Genomic DNA, 17653 nt, shown 5'->3' with positions numbered 1-17653 from the left:
TTGTTCTCATTGTAGGAATTATCTGTGTTGATGCATTGCAAAAGATTTGGGCAGCAGTTATGTTCCCAGAGTCTCTTGAACAAGTAACTAAGTATAACTACTTACCATCCCAGCTTCAACACTCACTGTAAAGCAAATTAGTCAAAATCAGCCTTAGTCAGAAATGACTTAGCATGACACAGATGGAAGAGTATAGGAGAATTCTATTCCAACCACATAAATGTAGTCTTGACAAAAGCTACATTCTATATATTTCAGAACCATTACATCAGAACATAAAGTGCTTTCAAAGAAAATTGATATGCTCTGAAAATTTGAAAAGTACATTGGAATTTATGTGCCTATTTATGACCCAATCCCATTACATTTGAAAGGAAAAGTGAAATAATGGTGAAGGAAAATTTTGTATCAAGCATTCCCACAATCACATAATTTTCACCCAGTCTTCTCTAAATTGAATTTGCTACTCTGTTACGAACAGAATATTTGCCTTTGTTTATCAAGTGTATCTATAAAAACATTAGAAATCCCCTATAAAATAAATGCTTAAAACTTTGTGTTTCAGTCTTCCTAGGCTGCTGTAACAAAACACCATAGACTGGGTGGCTTAAACATAAAAATTTATATCTCTCAGTCTGCAGGCTGGAAAGTACAAAATCAAGTTGCTAGCCCATTCACCTCCTGGTGAGGTCTCTCTTTCTAACTTGGAGACGATCATTTTCTTGCTATGTCCTCACATGACAGAGGGAGAGAGCAAGCTCTCTGGTCTTTCCTTACAATGGCACTAATCTCATCATATGGACCCAGACCTCATTTATGCCTAATTATTTCCCCAAAGCTACGTCTCCAAGTGCTATCACATTGGGGAGTGGGGCCTCAACATATGAATTTCTGGAGGACACTTGTTAAGTCCACAGCAATAATGAAGGGCATTGTCTTTAAATAAAATGTCTATCCCACTGTACACAAGTGTCAGTTTGTTGATATAGCTGTCTCACAAAGCTGTGAAAACAGGTTAACACCAGTCCCTAAAAGCCAGTTCAAACTTCCTGAATATCGTTCAGTGCAATTTATTCTTTCATAAAACTAGTGTTTGTTGAGTACCTGCTACATGTTGCTTGTTGCCTATGTGGTAGTGGGCCCAGGCTGTCAAGAGAATAAAAGTATATGATAAATATTTTGTGTTTATTTCTTAATGATGGGAAATATACTAAGGGTATATGTGATTTTGGTTCTAAGCATATTAGTAATACATTAATAATGTGTATACACAATAACCACTAAAGAAGTAAGAAAACATAAAAAGAGGTAAACACTGATAGGGTATAGTGACAGAGGAAATGACATTTGAATCTAGGATGACATAAGCAAAAAAAAAAGGCATGAAATAAAATCTGTATTTGTGGGGAATAGTGCATTGAGCAGTTTATCTATTGTTCCTATGAATGAGTTAGAGGCCAAGGGCCACACTCAGGAGGATTTGAATATCAGGAGAGGGCTGAGGAGAGGAAGAAGGAATATTTTTGCAATAGGAAATTAGACGTAGTGATGAATTTTAGCAAAGCTTTAAATATTGGGAATGATGAAATCCAAGAAATTTTATCTCATGGTATGAGAAATAGAGGAGAAAGAGATATTTTGAAGGAGGAATAGACCATATTTGTCTACCTTAAAAATTAAATCATTCTTAAATGTTATAGGGAAATTAGAGGGCCTTTGAAATGGACATCTTTCCTATAATATTGTCAATATAGAAAATAGAAGTAACATGAAATTATGTTCACATTCTAATCTTTAAGTGAATAGACAGCTTATCCTTGCTTTATACTATTTGAGTCACTTGTGTATAAACATTTAATAGAACAGTAACTTTTACTTTCTTCTCTCTACTCGTATGTTGGCCATTTGGATGACCTTTAGAAGGCTAACTTTTACCAGTTGGTCAGTGACTATATCATTGAAACGTAGCCATAATAGCTGTAGCTAGAGTTACTATTAGACTTGCATTCAAAATTAAATACATGGCTCATAATAATGACAATTTTGGACAATTTATTTTTTTCTCTAAACTGCCCTAAGGGGATATGTTAATTAGTACTATTTAAAATGCATATGTATTATTCCAGTGTTTATTATCTTATGACACATTTATACCAAGAGTATGATGCAAATGTATCATAGGTTAGATGCTGAGATTTCATAAAAAATAACCTCAGATTTGCTCTTGTTCAAACTCCTTGTTGATCTTCATGCTGTCTCCTACCAAGTGTACTTCCTATGGAACTATGGTTAGATGGAAATATGGTTAATAATTCCCAGGGTTGAGCCTGCCTATCCTAATCCCCCACCCCCTCTGCATCCTTGCCTGCCAAGGAATGTTCATTATAATGTTGATCTGTCACTAAGATCTGATGTCACTCCCTTTATGTGGAAGCCAGTAGGATTCCAGATGTATTCTCAAATGGATCACAAAAAAAAAAACTCTTTAGTAATATGCCTTATATGGCAGAGACCCTCCTGGTCCTGAATCATCTGTTGCTTAAAAAGTTTATAAAGGGAAAATCAGGGTGGGGTGGGGGAGGAAGTTCTAATTCTCCCTCTACCAGAATTAAATCTAAATGATTTTGTAGAATGTGAAATGTAAGTATTTAACTAAAGTCTAATGAAGTTATTTTTTATGAACAAATATGCTAAATATTGTGCTTAAATCAAGTGGCTTAAGCTATATTGATGCCCTGGGCATTACCCCTTTACTTCAACTCTGGCCCACTTTATTCTTTTTAAAAGATTACATATTAGAGGCGTTATCAAGGTTAGGCCCAGAATATCTGGGTTAATTTATCTCAGATTACATTACACATTAATGTCTTGATTTTCAGAGATTGTTATGCAATGAGAAAAAACAGAATGAAAGTGGAAAAAGAACTAGGTAGGAAAAAGGAAAGCTCAACCTAATTCAAAGAGCAAAGGAACTTGCTTTAAAGATATTTTGCAGATGGAGTGCCTGGGCTGCTCAGTCAGTTAAATGTCCAACTCTTAATTTTGTCTCAGGTCATGATGTCACAGGTTCATGAATTCAAGGCCCACATTGGGCTCCCCAAGCTCACAATGCAGAGCCTGCTTGTGATTCCTGCTGTCTCCCTCTCTGTGCCCCTCCTACATGCATACTCTCTCTCAAAATAAATAAATACACTTTTTTTTTAAAGAAATTTTGCGGAGATATGATTTAAAAAATCTATTTCTGGTTGATATACATATTAGTTACCACCCAATATTTTTATACACTTAGAGTGCTTTTTATTTACAAAACTATTTTTTTTAATTCTAGAATTATTTCTATATTTAAATGCTTTGCTTTAATTTCTTATGAATATTAGCATCCTAGTTGATTTGGGGATTTGGGTTTTGTTTTATATCTCTGCAAGAGCCCCATCATAAAATTATTATTAGCATGTGTATTTTTTTTAAATAGCTCATAAAATAAGCTTGATACTATGATGTGTCTACAATGGTTGCTCAGTGCTGCATTTGTTGCGATGCAGTTAGTTAGCCCCTCTCAGGTCCCTCTCCTGACCTACTCCATTGGGAGCTGATTATTACTTCGAGTAAGTCCTCATTCAAGGACTTTCACATACATTCACATGTATTATTAGCCTCAATGAGACAGAGGAATCATTGGTAACTATTTGGGATCAATACCAAAAAAAGTACATTTCTTTCCATTCTGCTGGAGTTCTATTCACGAGTTGTAATTAGAAAATATTTTGGCAGACTTGTCAGTGAAACTCTCTTCTACACAGAGAAAGCCCAGGATCATTACAGCCACCTAGTAAACAACTGGAGCCCTCTTGCATTATTTATGGGTTTGGTCTTATTTCTAAGCACAATTAGGTCTCTCGGTAACCAGCTTTCACTCACATTAAGCTTTTTCTTTTTCATTTCTACATGATTCGTTCTCACTTTGGCCATTTTTTTTTCATTAACACTATAGAAAAAAAAATCACTCTTCTAATCATTCAATCAGCTGAACACGTTCTGTCTCTAATGCTGCCCAGATGCCGCTGTTGTGAGGTAAACCATGTTAATATTACTCAATTTACGAAATAACATCTCATAGCTCCTTGAACTCTTTGTTTACATATAATCCAGCAGCTTTCACTGCACCAGGGCATTGATCTTCTTCTGTTTCCTGTAATGAACTTCTATGTGCACATTTTAGATCTAGTAATTTATTTCACTCTGATGATTCAAATGAAATGACATGGTCTTGCCTGCTGAAGGGTAATCCACAGACCAAGAGAACTCCTTTTTATTTTGTGCATCCTGAATAATAAGGGAGTTTCATTCCTCTTCAACGAAATGAAGATGAGCAACTACATTCAGAATTCTATTAGATTTATTCACAGCTGCATCGGTAACATCCCATTTACATAGTCATATATGCATAACACAGATATCCGTGTCCTTTTAGCTCAAACCAATGTTATGTATTCCCTTTCATTCCAGGAACCTTGATTATTCTCCTCTTTAAAGCATGGCTCAAAATTCAGCCTACATGAAAACATTCTAAAATTGACTTTACTTATTCAACTGATTAATTTTTTTATTTAAATTTATGAGAAGTTTCAAAGAGACACAAAAATAGTAAGACTAAATATAATGAGCACTGCTAGTGTAGTCTTCACTCACTCCACTTCAGTAGTTTCTAACATGTTGCCATTCTTGGTCATCTGCCATTTCTCACGCACTTACAAAGATTTTGCTGGAATATTTTATAGCAACTCCCAGATAAGATATAGATCATCCATAAATCATTTTTAACATAACAATAGTATTATTGTAACACTAAACAAAGTTAACAATAGTTTTTTAATATCTATATTAAGGCCATGTCTGATTTTTCCCCCATTGTCCTAAAAATGTTCACAGTTTGTTCAAACCAGGGTTCATAAAGGTCTCCACCTTGCATTTGGTTGTTGAATTGCTTTTAATCTAACAGTTCTAGCTCCTTTTTCCAGAGCATTTATTTGTTGAAGAAACTCTTACTTACCTTTCCATCACTCCCTCATTACTGATGGGCTGAGCTTGCCTGGCCTAAGGCAGGCACACAGATGTCTCCCAGGCTTTCAGCCTGCTGGAAGCAGCCTGTCCATGACACTTAAGTAAAAATTGCTGTGCTTCATATAAAGAAAATAAATTATAAATAAAATAAATGGGTATAATCAACATAGAGTTAAATATAGAATTTTACCTTAAAATAATCATTTTTATATTTACTGAACTCACTGAGAAGCTTTCATGGTGAATTAGCATGGACTTTGACCCATCTTTGCTAACAAAAGACCTCAGCCCAAAGGAGAACTTGCATAATCATTATACACAAGATACACACCCTACACCTGTAAATTCGGATACAACTGTCTGGGTGTATGTAGCTTCCTGGTATGCTAGGAAACCATGTTTAATGTGATACATCTTTTTCTACAGTTAAAACCACCCTGGTTTCAATATCTTAGAAATGAGTTTTAAGGTTTATAAAACTGAGAGACCAGATGGTTTCCTTTCCAAACACTTGTATTTTCCTCACCCTAATAGCAGGAAGTTCATTTCAGATTGCATTTCTGTGCTTGAATTGTTGTGTTTCCTCTAAGTTAGAATAGAAGCAAGTTGAGATGTATGATAAATTTTCAATATATTGTACAAATATTGCTGTTGCTACTTGTTTAGATAACATTACATGAGTAATTCATTCAAATTACACTGTCTAAAATCTCAGATAAGGGAAGCAGAATGCTGAATGGGTTTCTGAGAACAGATATGGAAATTTTACATTTTTTTTTCTTTTCAACTGATTGAAATAATTAAGGTATATGGGGAAAAGGACTTCAGATTTATGCAAATAGTGTAGATCTGCACAAAAACTAGTTTGTTTCTGGAGTTGTGTTGGTAATGGTTTTATTTGAGGGGTACTTTTTTGGTGATAATAGAGCAATTCTGAAATAAAATTTCGGGAGAACTTTAGAAGGAGATGCTTAATGGAGAACCTAAGGCAATTTAGTTTCTCAAAAGATTTTTATTCAAGTCTTTGTTTCAGAGGGTCAAATTGGGTAAGTAGATAAAAGTCGTGTTATTTCAAAGAATCCAAATTTAGTTTTGTAATTTTCTTTTATCATAAACAGTGTGAACCTCTTTCCAGCTTAGAGTTCTGATATGGCCAAATCTCTTATGTTCCAAATTAATCATTCTTGAGATTCCTGCATATCCTGATAAGTAAAATGTCTATTATCATCCTCTTTGTCAGTCCTTCCTCTTAAGCATGGTTGGAACAAACTGTCAGAGATTACTAAGTTTACAGCATTTAAGGAATCAACTCTGCATCCATGTGGCAGCAAACTACAAAGTCACATCATTAATATACCACTTCATGGGGACTCCTCCAGTGCCAATCCACAGATAACATTCTTCCAAACTCTGTAGATGCTGTTTTGGTTCACTCCTTGTGCAAGTGTCCTTGAACTCCACTCCCTTAGTTCTTTTGCTCATGCTAGGCCATTGTTTCCCAACCTTGGCACAGTACCAGGGTGATTGAGTACCAAAGCACTTTCAGTCTTAGCCCCAAATCTCAGCCAGACCCTTTCCTTGTGCCTTTACTACTCAAGCTAGTGGGTCTTAAATTTAAATATGCAGAAGAAACATCCAAGCGACCTGGAGAAAAAAAAAAATATACATGTTCCTTGACCCCATACAAAGAAATCTCATTCAGGACCTCTGGGATGAATCTGAGAATCTTCAACGTTTATAGTATTCTGGGTGTTTCTGACACACATGGAAATACATCACCTGCTAGAATGGCAGTCTTGATCCACTGCATATTTGAATCATCAAGGAGCTTTTAAAAAGATGCTCATGGGGCACCTGGGCGACTCAATTGGTTAAGCATGTAACTTTGGCTCAGGTCATGATCTCACAGCTCGTAAGTTCAAGCCCCACATCGAGCTCTGTGCTGACAGTTCAGAAACTAGAGCCTGCTTCAGATTCTGTGTCTCCCTCTCTCTCTACTCCTCCCCTGCCCTTCAAAAAGAAATAAACATTAATGTTTTTTTTTTAAGATAAAAAGATGCTCATGCCCAGGACCCTATCCTCAACCAATTAATCAGAATGTTTGAGTTTGGGAAGGGCATGGACATTTCTCAGAAGCTATCCAGGTGATTATAATCTTCAGCCTGACTTGAGAACTGCTGAGGCCAGTATGATAAACACAGAGCACCAGACAACTCCTCGCCTCATTGGTGAGAGTCTCTTAGGGGCACTTGTTGCCTTCTCCTGTCACATAACTTTCATAACTGCCACTACTGTTTACTCTACCAAGTTTTCATGTATTTAAAGTTCAGGGACCCCTGTCCTCTTCGTACAAATTGGCCCTTTCAGTGCTGTGCACATTACATGAAGAGGTATCTATGCTAAGAAATAGATGAGTGCTCACCTACTTTTGAACAATTATGTAAATTTTCCTGCACCAGTTGTAACAACTTGTATTCACTTGCACAGAGAAAGTCTTCCCTTGCTAACCGTTCTATCCTTGTAGACACGCCATCACACTACTAGGTGTTAAGTTTCACAATACAGATTTGGAGGGTGTTGTCGAACCTGGGACGCTCTATGCCCTAACTATAATTTAGGGTCAAAATGTCAGGCTTATTTACCTTAGTTTCATGATGAATAGAGTCCTGAGCAGGGCAGAGATCAAGTTCCAGCCTAATCCATAAACCCGAAAGGGCCACCAAATCAGTTTGGGGCCATGTAAGCTAGTTCAAGGAGGTCACCTGTAGGACCATCTAAATGTTTTGTCTACTTCCTCAATAAATGAATAAAATATTTTTAAAACCAGTGGGAGAAAATGACAGAGAAAGGGGACTTTTTTTTTTTAATTTTTTCAACGTTTATTTATTTTTGGGACAGAGAGAGACAGAGCATGAACGGGGGAGGGGCAGAGAGAGAGGGAGACACAGAATCGGAAACAGGCTCCAGGCTCTGAGCCATCAGCCCAGAGCCTGACGCGGGGCTCGAACTCACGGACCGTGAGATCGTGACCTGGCTGAAGTCGGACGCTTAACCGACTGCGCCACCCAGGCGCCCCGAGAAAAGGGGACTTTAAAACATCACTTGGTCTTTTTCCTTAAGAACTTGATACCTTAAAGCTATTTTACAGCTATGTTCAATAAACAATAAAATATGATGTGATTTTAAAAATCCAGTAGGACAGTACCTTGGAGGAAATAATACATATGAATTAAAATTATTTGACCATTTTTAGGGCATATATGTAATTGTAGAAATGTCAGTTATGACTTGAGAGATTAAGATTGCCGAAAGTTTTTGTTTTATTTTTGAATCCGTGGTTGATATTCATGCATGTGAAGAACTTGTAGACTGAGGAGATGAGGGACTGGGACACTGCCCCCTCTCCCTATTAACCACTCCAGAGCCATCCCAGCAAACTTCCAGTGTCGTAAAAGTACATGATTTCCATGCAAATGCAGCTACAGGATGAGTTCCATAAGCATCCACTCCTCATCCAAACCTTCCAATTTGCTGCCACTAAGACCCTTCTATATAGAAATCCTAGAGATACCAATGATATAAAAACAATTATTGGAGTTACATGGTGTCTCCCTGTACCTCTGTGAATAGCCTGTGTTTAATGTAAACTATTATCAGGACCCATTTGTCTCTTAAATAATTAAGTTCTAAATATAAGGACTCGAAATCCTTAATAGCATCTAATAAAGACTGCTAAATGTCTGTGTGTGTGTGTGTGTGCGTGCACACACACACACATGCTTTTTTGTGTCACAGAAACCACTGAGGGCTGTTATTTAAACAACAACAACAGCAACAATAACAACAAAAAACCTAAAGGATCAATTTAATGTCTACTGTGATTATTAGAAACACCACTACCAGAATTAAAAGAGGATTCCTCTGACTGCATGAGGAAATGTCAGGTTAACTCTTAAATTGTAGGATAATTAAACATATTCAGACTTATTTTAAACAGCTTTATGCTTTTCCTTTAGCTATTACTTGTCGAAAGCAAGATGGAGGACAGGCTGGCATCCATGAATGCCTCTGGTATGCGGGACCCGTGCCAGCTCTCACCCAAGCCTGCCAGATCCCCTGCCAAGATGACTGTCAGTTTACCAGCTGGTCCAAGTTTTCCTCATGCAATGGAGACTGTGGTGCAGTTAGGACCAGAAAGCGTGCTATTGTTGGTAAGAATAATTGGGATGCAAAAGCCAACATGTGTTAAGTTAGAAAACACATTAAAAGTTAGACCAAGAGAGTTCTGACAATGTATTTGGAAAATGCGTGGCTGTGCCTTACTGCTGGAATACGGATACTTAATATGCCAGTGGATTCGTGTGTGTATTTTAATGTAAGTTGGCAGTGACAGACATGCTGTGTACTTTTAGTGGAAAGAAAAGGTAACCTTGAAAATTGAACTGTCTTCCTATAAATAGGGAGATTATTTTTTTGGTTTAAACGGTACTTTTGGTGGATTGCCTACAGATTGTGAAGTGCTTGGAGAACAAAAGGAAAGGTTGCCACTTCGTTTTCTTTACCCATTCTCACTGTCAGCCTGATTATCTTTCTTATCCTAGAAGAGGAATATGACATTAATTCTGTATCTGAAAACTGCATCTTAAAAGGCAGTCACAATGACAAAAAGCAGTAATATAATGAGGAAGAACAGGAGCTATCATACTGAGCTAAACCTGGTGCATTCCAAAATACTGTCAGTGGCAAAAAGAAACCTGAAAATATTGGTGCCAGTAAACTGTTCAGATTTTAAAAGTTATAAAGTGAACTACCTGTCCTAATGAAGACTGTTGAAAACTACATAAGACTCCTTATGAAAGTTAGAGATAAATGTATGTATGACATAAGCAATTATGTGTGATATAATTAAATAGTATTATGATATATGATGTGATATGTCATATGATATATGACATAATGTAATAAATATTTAATAGAAATGTGATTATGTTAAAATAATATGCCATTTCTCAAGCTCATATTTTTTTTATTTTAAAAGGGAATTTATTTAGATTTACATGCAAACCATTTCTAGTATTTTTATTCTGACACTAAATATCTTCACTGTGAATATTATTGAATATTATTTACTACAGTGATCACCAAGTATGCGAAAATGATTACTCTTCAGTAATAATGAAAGATGCAAGGTAATGACTAGAAAAGTAAATATCAAAATCTCATTTTCTGAATTGTAATCCTACATAACCATAGTATCTATTTGGAATTAACAGAAAAGCTGTGCAGTCCAGTGCAGTGACTCTCTCTCCATTTCATATTTTGGCACATAACATAAAGGAGTGATTTATGCAATTACTTTCACTGAAAGCACGTGAGCATTTGAAAGGATTTTAATCAAAGAGTATAAAATTCAGCACAACAGTTAATGCCTTTTAAGAAATGGCTATTTTGAAATGAGAAAATAAGAAAAAATTTACTATGCAAAGCACTCAGGACTAATAACAGGCTACAGAGCAAGCACTGTGGAGTGAGAAAATAGCTTTCATTAATAGGCTACTGTTGAATATGGTTAAAAATGGAGAAAGGAACTTTAGGGAAGGAGGAAAATTAGGGATGCTTGAAATTAATAATGATATTTTCCAACTTAAATTTCCTCACAGGAAAAAGTAAAAAGAAGGAAAAATGTAAAAATTCTCATTTGTACCCCCTGATTGAGACTCAGTATTGCCCTTGTGACAAGTATAATGCACAGCCTGTGGGGAACTGGTCAGACTGCATTTTACCAGAGGGGAAAGTGGAAGTGTTGCTGGGAATGAAAGCACAAGGAGATATCAAGGAATGTGGTCAAGGATATCGTTACCAAGCAATGGCATGCTACGACCAAAATGGCAGGCTTGTGGAAACGTCCAGATGTAACAGTCATGGTAATCCAATTTTTCTTTGGTGTTACATGTTTGTTGTCTGTCTTGGGGGGTGGAGGTAAAATGAACATGGATGAGAATGGAGGGACATAAAGGTTTACAGAAGTGTACTGTAAATGGAATATTTGGGGGGCACCATGCTGTATGTATATTATTTACGTGTAACAGGACATTCAAAGGCATTTGTCTTGTTGTCCAGAAGTTGGCAACTAAATCCCTAAAGTTGGTGTCAAGGAAGCCTTACAGTGCCAAAAACCTCTCTTGGTACTGATCACGAGTCCTTGAATAGGCCCAATGACCCACCACAAGTCTGTGTGTGGAAAAAGAGGGAGGAAGAGAGGAGATTTGAATTTATTCTGACAAAGTTATAAACTAGACAGGCTTCTAATAACCAAACTGGAGAAATTTACAATATGCCTGAAATGTCATTAAGTGGCAGAGGAGAAAGACTGAAACCCATAATTAGTGAAAACTCAAATTGCTGTTGTTTATTCCTCATTGTGTTGAAATTAGCCAAAAAGTGGGGGGTGCGGGGGGGGGGACAGAAAAGAAAAAAAGAAAAATGCACCCACTCTTAATTAACTGTGCCCACTTTAGTTTTCTAAATCAAACACAGTGATAATACTTGAGTTGCCAAATGTTGTGAAGAGTGGCCATCTTTGACCAGAGTATGTAGTAAATTCTTTGGTTCTAAGTCTTAATATAGTAGTCCTTGAGCAATATTTCTCCATTATTCCTTTATTTTAATACATCTGTCTTTTTATATTGGACTGAGACTAGTTTACAGTGGGTCAGCCTGAATCACAGATGCCATATATTTGCAAACACTGGACAATGATCCTCCCACTTTCTTCGTGGAGGTGACCTGAGAAAGAGGAGTTGCTAGGAGATAGGGACAAGGCAGTTACCTTCCAACCCTGCTGAAATAGCTTCTATTAGAACAGCACTCTTCCAGTTTTATTATATGGTTTAGAAAACAACATGATCTAATAGGACCATCTCCATTCCATCAGAGTATCATTGGTGACACATTTATTGGAATCTCTTAAACTTCTCCCCACAGAGAAGTTTCCAAAAACTGTTTCCTTTTATTTTCCATCTGATCTGATAATTCCTCCTTCATTTACCAAAGTCTAGTGATAATTGGTCCAAAGACTCCGTAACACTGAAGCCCTAGGCATAAGTATTTTTTAGGTTAATGTACTCAGGTTAATGCATCCCTAACCTTAATATATTCAATGCATTTAGAAAAACAACTGCAAAAGAAAAAAGAATTTATTATTTATAATAGGTACACTTTGAGAGACATGTGTAAGAGTGACTGAATATTTTATTCTCTGTGTCAGTAACATAGGTACTGTAAATTAGATACCAGGAAAAATGTAAATGCACTGGCCATTCTGAGATGATATGATAATGTAAAAGATCATAATTAGTCATTAAAATGTAAAATTGAAGACAACTTTTAAAAATACATTTCTCCTGGAATGTAGCTTATAAGTGTTTGCTCACACTTTAAATTATCATGCCTAGTGAATCACCAAGATAATCATTTGTTTTTAACATAACCTTTGAGTTTTCAGAATGACTTTTGTATATTCTCACTTTTATCCAGATCTGTTAATTAGATGCAGGAGAGTGTCAGTAAGCCAGTTAACAGTTGACCTAATTTTTAGAAAAAAACCTTATGAATTCATATCTTATGAATCTCACAGAAATGATCACTTAAAAAAGTACAGGTACAAAAATAATAGAAATTGTCCAAAGGCAATAGACTTCCTACCTTAGCATCGTTGTCAATTCAAAGCATGAAGAATGTAGTACTGTATTCTAGAAGGAAAGCACATATAGGAAAAAGATTCTGGACAACACTGAACTTCATGGGGATTGTGGGAGAATCTAAGACCCTTAACTAAGTAAAAGGCTCCAGTTTAGTTCCTTGTGTCCGTCCAACATCATGTCTTTCTCATTAAACCTGATCTGTGATAGATGTCCAGTGGGATACTTTAGTATTTACCAATATATTTACTCAAAGTGAAGTCCAGGAAAATTGAATCTCTGTCGCCTGATTTCTTTGCAAATTACTACTTTGCTTCTGTATGTTCAATCTGTTCTGATGGTGTTGGTGGAATACTCTAACTTTGGTGTTCTTTTTGAGGCACACTCTAAATTATAGTCTCTGTGACCACTGCCTTCTCGCAGCTAAACTGGCTTTCTAGATGGATGGTAGAAAAATGGCTTTCAAGAAAAAGTCTCTTTCTGCCTTCAGTTTAAACATAGAATTGACCCCCACATGTATGCAGTGCAAAGACACTAATCTCCTGTTCAATAGTGGCCTGGGGGCATTTCTGTTTTATCTGTGCTGTCCATCTGTGGAGCATGTTATCAGTTATACTGATAAAACAGTTTGACTTTCCACAGTTTAATTATATTATTGTAGGCCATTTCCCATGTGGTCACCATTTTTTAATGTCTTAATAACCTTAAGGCACAGTTCTTTTATGTCTGGAAGTCTTTGCAGTAGCAAACTTTGTACTGAAAAATGATAGACCTGTTATACCAGGCTTGGTTGGGTTCTTGGACCCAGCGACGGTAGAAACAAGGCTGGACCCAAAATTTAAAGGCACAGGCATGGATTTATTGGGGCAGCAGCTGCAGCCAAAGGGGAGACACAATCTCTGCAGGTGTCAGACATGCAAAGGTCTCAGAACAACAGCCAGGGAAAGTTTTAAAGGAGTTGAGGTGGGAAAGCAGTAATATACTTAACCATGTAGGGGCCACGAATCCCAGGAAAGCAGACACGCAGGTGCAGTTGACAGAACTTGCTTCTTTGTACATTGTGTGTTTCTTTTGCAAGTTAAGTCTCCACCTCTGGGCAAGTTTTTTTCACATTAAGAAGAGTGGAAAAGCTGAAAGAAGGTTGAATTTGGGGGCTATTCCATCTCAGGTGAGTTTAAACCAATCTGGGCTTTCTCCTTGGTCCCTGCTTGCTCTGCAAGAAAACTGTCACATGCCGCAGGGAGTGTCCCAGGTGCACATGGGCTTGTTCCCAAGGTCCCTGACTGTCTCATAACCATATTCAAAAATCAGATCTTAGTGTATACCTTGGGAGTCACATAAATATTAACCCATCTGATACATGCTATGAGATATAACTCCTAGTGATATACCAATATGTTTGAGGGCATTTGTCCTAAGAGCATGATATGAAATATGTATATTTATTTTTTGTGTGAAATCTTAGATGGTGTCAATGTAGCAACAGATTTTTTTTAATTTATTTATTTTAATAGAGAAAGGGAAAGAGCAGAGAGCACACATGCACGTGGGAGGGGAAGAGAGAAAGGGAGAGAGAATCCCAAATAAGCTCAGCATTGTCAGCACAGAGCCCAATGTGGGGCTCAAACTCACAAACCATGAGATCATGACCTGAGCTGAAATCAAGAGTCAGACACTTAATCGACTGAGCATCCAGGCGCCCTGAGATTTTAAATCATTCGAAAACCAAATCATACATTTTCTATTCACTGCCAGAACACTCTTGATAATTTTAATTGATCAGGGGTGGGGGGCGGTGCCCGGGTGGCTCAGTCTTGGTTAAGCGTCTGCCTTCAGCTCAGGTCATGATTTTGCGGTCTGTGGATTGAAGCCCTGTATCAGGTTCTCTCTGTTGTCCACAGGGATCCTGCTTGGGATCCTCTGTACCCCTCTCTCTCTGCCGCTCTCCCGCTCCCTCTCTCTCTTCTTCCTCTCTCTCTTTCCCTCTCTGCCTCTCTCTCTCTCTCAAACATAAATCAATAAAAATTTTAAAAAATATCTTAACTGATTGGTTCATTAGAAATTTGAGTGACTACATAGTACCAGGCACTTCTCAAGTTAATCACTTAAAGTTTCACAGAACAAGAGTTAGAATTTCTGGAACTTTTAAACATCATTATATTACTTAGTCTTAATATTTTAAAGAACCTTAAAGATAAACTAACTTATGTAAAATGCATGTATACATGACTTCCATTTATATGTAAATGATAGAGTTTTATCATGGGCCCCTCAACCATACTCCTCTTTCCCCAAACCCCTTATCCTGTTCTACATTTTGTATTTCTAAAGCGTGTATCATTGTATAACCATATTATATAATTTACTTGTTGTGTTTATTTATGTTGTATCTCCTGAACAAGAATGAAGATTGATGAGGGTATCATAGACTGTTTTATTCACTGATGTATCCCAACCCCCTGGAACAGTAAGGGCTCAATATTTGTAGAGTGGACGAATGAGTGAACTAGAGAGAATTTTTGCAGTTGTAGTTGATCTACAGTCAGGCTTCAGTTGTTTCTTTTTTCCGGACAGTATTCTTCCCTCTGTGTCACATTTCTGGGAAATAATCAAACAGATTTTTGAGAATAGCTAAGATCTTTAGAATAAGAGGGATACATGCCACAAACTTTCTATGTGGTATTCATCAAATATTTGTGCTTCTGTCTACCTACTAAATAAGAGAAGAAATAATAATCACATACCTATTCTACTGAATTAGCCCTGTGATATCAATATTAAAATCTCTTTATTTCCATTCAAAGCTTATCAAGAGTTGCCTGATTTGTGCAACACTAGATTTGGACAACACCTTCACCTCCTGGTTTATATTAGTAATTGTAGCAACTTACATTTTCCCAGCCCTTGTTTACAACTTTAATTGGTAGTGTGGAATGTTTATTGAACTCTCTTTGTTTCTAAAACTCATATTTTTCCTTGAAAAGTAGAAACAGCATTTCTATTTGAGTTATGTGGAAGGGATACTTTGAAGGTGAATTGGATAAAATATTAAAATGCCAGGTGTTCAAATCTTGAGCTCTAAGAGCTACATTATTCTTTCCAGACGCTTCGCTTCAGTCTTTACCTTCAGAAAGTTTATCTTTGCTGTATCTCATAGGCAGTTTAAGCCATAGTGTACTACCAATACATATTCTAAAACTCAATTACATTTGTGATGTTTTATCATCTCTTAATATCAAGTTAACAGAAAGGCACATCTGATCTGATTGTTCTTTCTCAGCCCAGGACATTTAATATATGTTGCTCTCCTATTGCGTAAAAGTAATATATTGCTATAAATACCTATCAAATACTTGATAACATGTAGAAACTATGAAGAAACTTAACAATAAGCTGTTAGGTTAAGTTACCTTATCACCAAATGTTTTCCTAAAGCTCCAGATAGCAACTATTTTAGGCTTTGTGGACCAAAATATCTCTGACACAAGTATTCAACTCTGCAGTTATAGCATGAAAGCAGCCATAGACAGTATGTGAGTGAATGCCATGAGTGCATGGCATGACTCTGTTCCAGTAAAACTTTATGTACAAAAACAGGCTGTCAGGGGCACCTGGGTGGCTTGGTCGGTTAAGCGTCCGACTTCGGCTCAGGTCACGATCTCACAGTCCGTGAGTTCGAGCCCCGTGTCGGACTCTGTGCTGACAGCTCAGAGCCTGGAGCCTGTTTCAGATTGTGTCTCCCTCTCTCTCTGCCCCTCCCCTGTTCATGCTCTGTCTCTCTCTGTCTCAAAAATAAATAAACATTAAAAAAAATTAAATTCAAAAACAGGCTGTCAACCTGGGCTGTCATTTGCCAACTGGCATCTAATCCTTTGCTGCTCAAAATGTGGTCTACAGACCAGCAGCGTAGACCTCACAGAGAAACCATTGGAAATTCAGAAATTCAACCCACATTACAGACCTACTGAGTCAGAATCTGCATTTTGACAGGATCCCCAGGGAGCTCTACTACACATTTTTTTAATTTACCATTTTTTATTTTACTTTTTTATTTTTTAAAAAAGTAAGCTCTACACCCATCTTAGGACATAAATTCACAACCCCAGGATTAAGAGTATCATGCTCTACCAACTGAGCCAGCCAGATGCCTTACACGTTTCAAGTTCAAGGATTACTTTACTGGATCATGCAGACCCTTCCAAGGTTTGGTAGCAATGTGAGCCTAAATCTTTGTAAGATTGTTTGCATTGAGCAAAACAACCCACACCTCCCATGTGATAGTTCACTTGATTACCAGTTGTGGGGAAGAGAACATTAGGAGATTTATCTATCTATCTATCTATCTATCTATCTATCTATCTATCTGTCAATTTATAAGGATGGCTCTTCATAAAGTGAATGTCTACTTAGGTATGATTTTGAAAACCAAATGAGTCTATAGGACCCTCTGTGGAACACATATTGGCAATTTGATCATTGCCAGTACTCAATGTACAAATAAATTTTAGTTCAAGAGCATGTACTTCTAAGACATTGTGTGGAACTCAGGGTATATCTGATAAAAAATGATTATGAATATGGGGAAAGTAGATTCTAAGGATAACCTACATAAGCAGTCAACCATAATATAACTAGAATGGATTACTTTTGCAATGGGATTCTATTAGAACGTTATGTAAGTTCAAAATTAGAGGTTAATTTTAAAGAAACAAAATTTAATGAGAATTTTTTTCGTATCATGGTGGATGATTTGAGGAAGAGCATGTTTAATTAAACCAGGCATAAAAGGCAATAAATAGGGTCCTTTAAACAAGCTGAAATGGAGTGCTAAGTTCTCTGAAAAGCTTTTTTCGTTGGTCGTATTTATTTAGTGTCTAATTCATATCAGAATT

At 36.9% G+C, this 17653-nt stretch overlaps 1 protein-coding gene across 1 annotated transcript in view; it reads left to right on the top strand.

Annotated features, from left to right (window-relative positions):
* Positions 1–4359: 4359 nt before the first annotated feature.
* Positions 4360–17653, top strand: part of LOC121026794 (thrombospondin type-1 domain-containing protein 7A) — a 68578-nt gene continuing 55284 nt past the window's right edge. The window contains exons 1-3 of the mRNA XM_040469577.1: positions 4360–4414; positions 9078–9272; positions 10722–10985. Coding sequence (XP_040325511.1) covers positions 4360–4414; positions 9078–9272; positions 10722–10985 — 514 coding nt within the window. The remainder of the gene's footprint in view (positions 4415–9077; positions 9273–10721; positions 10986–17653) is intronic.

Source organism: Herpailurus yagouaroundi, unplaced genomic scaffold (assembly GCF_014898765.1).
Source record: "Herpailurus yagouaroundi ecotype Mexico unplaced genomic scaffold, PumYag 162484, whole genome shotgun sequence".
In the NCBI taxonomy this organism is placed as follows: domain Eukaryota; kingdom Metazoa; phylum Chordata; class Mammalia; order Carnivora; family Felidae; genus Herpailurus; species Herpailurus yagouaroundi.
This window is presented reverse-complemented; position numbering and strand designations above follow the sequence as displayed.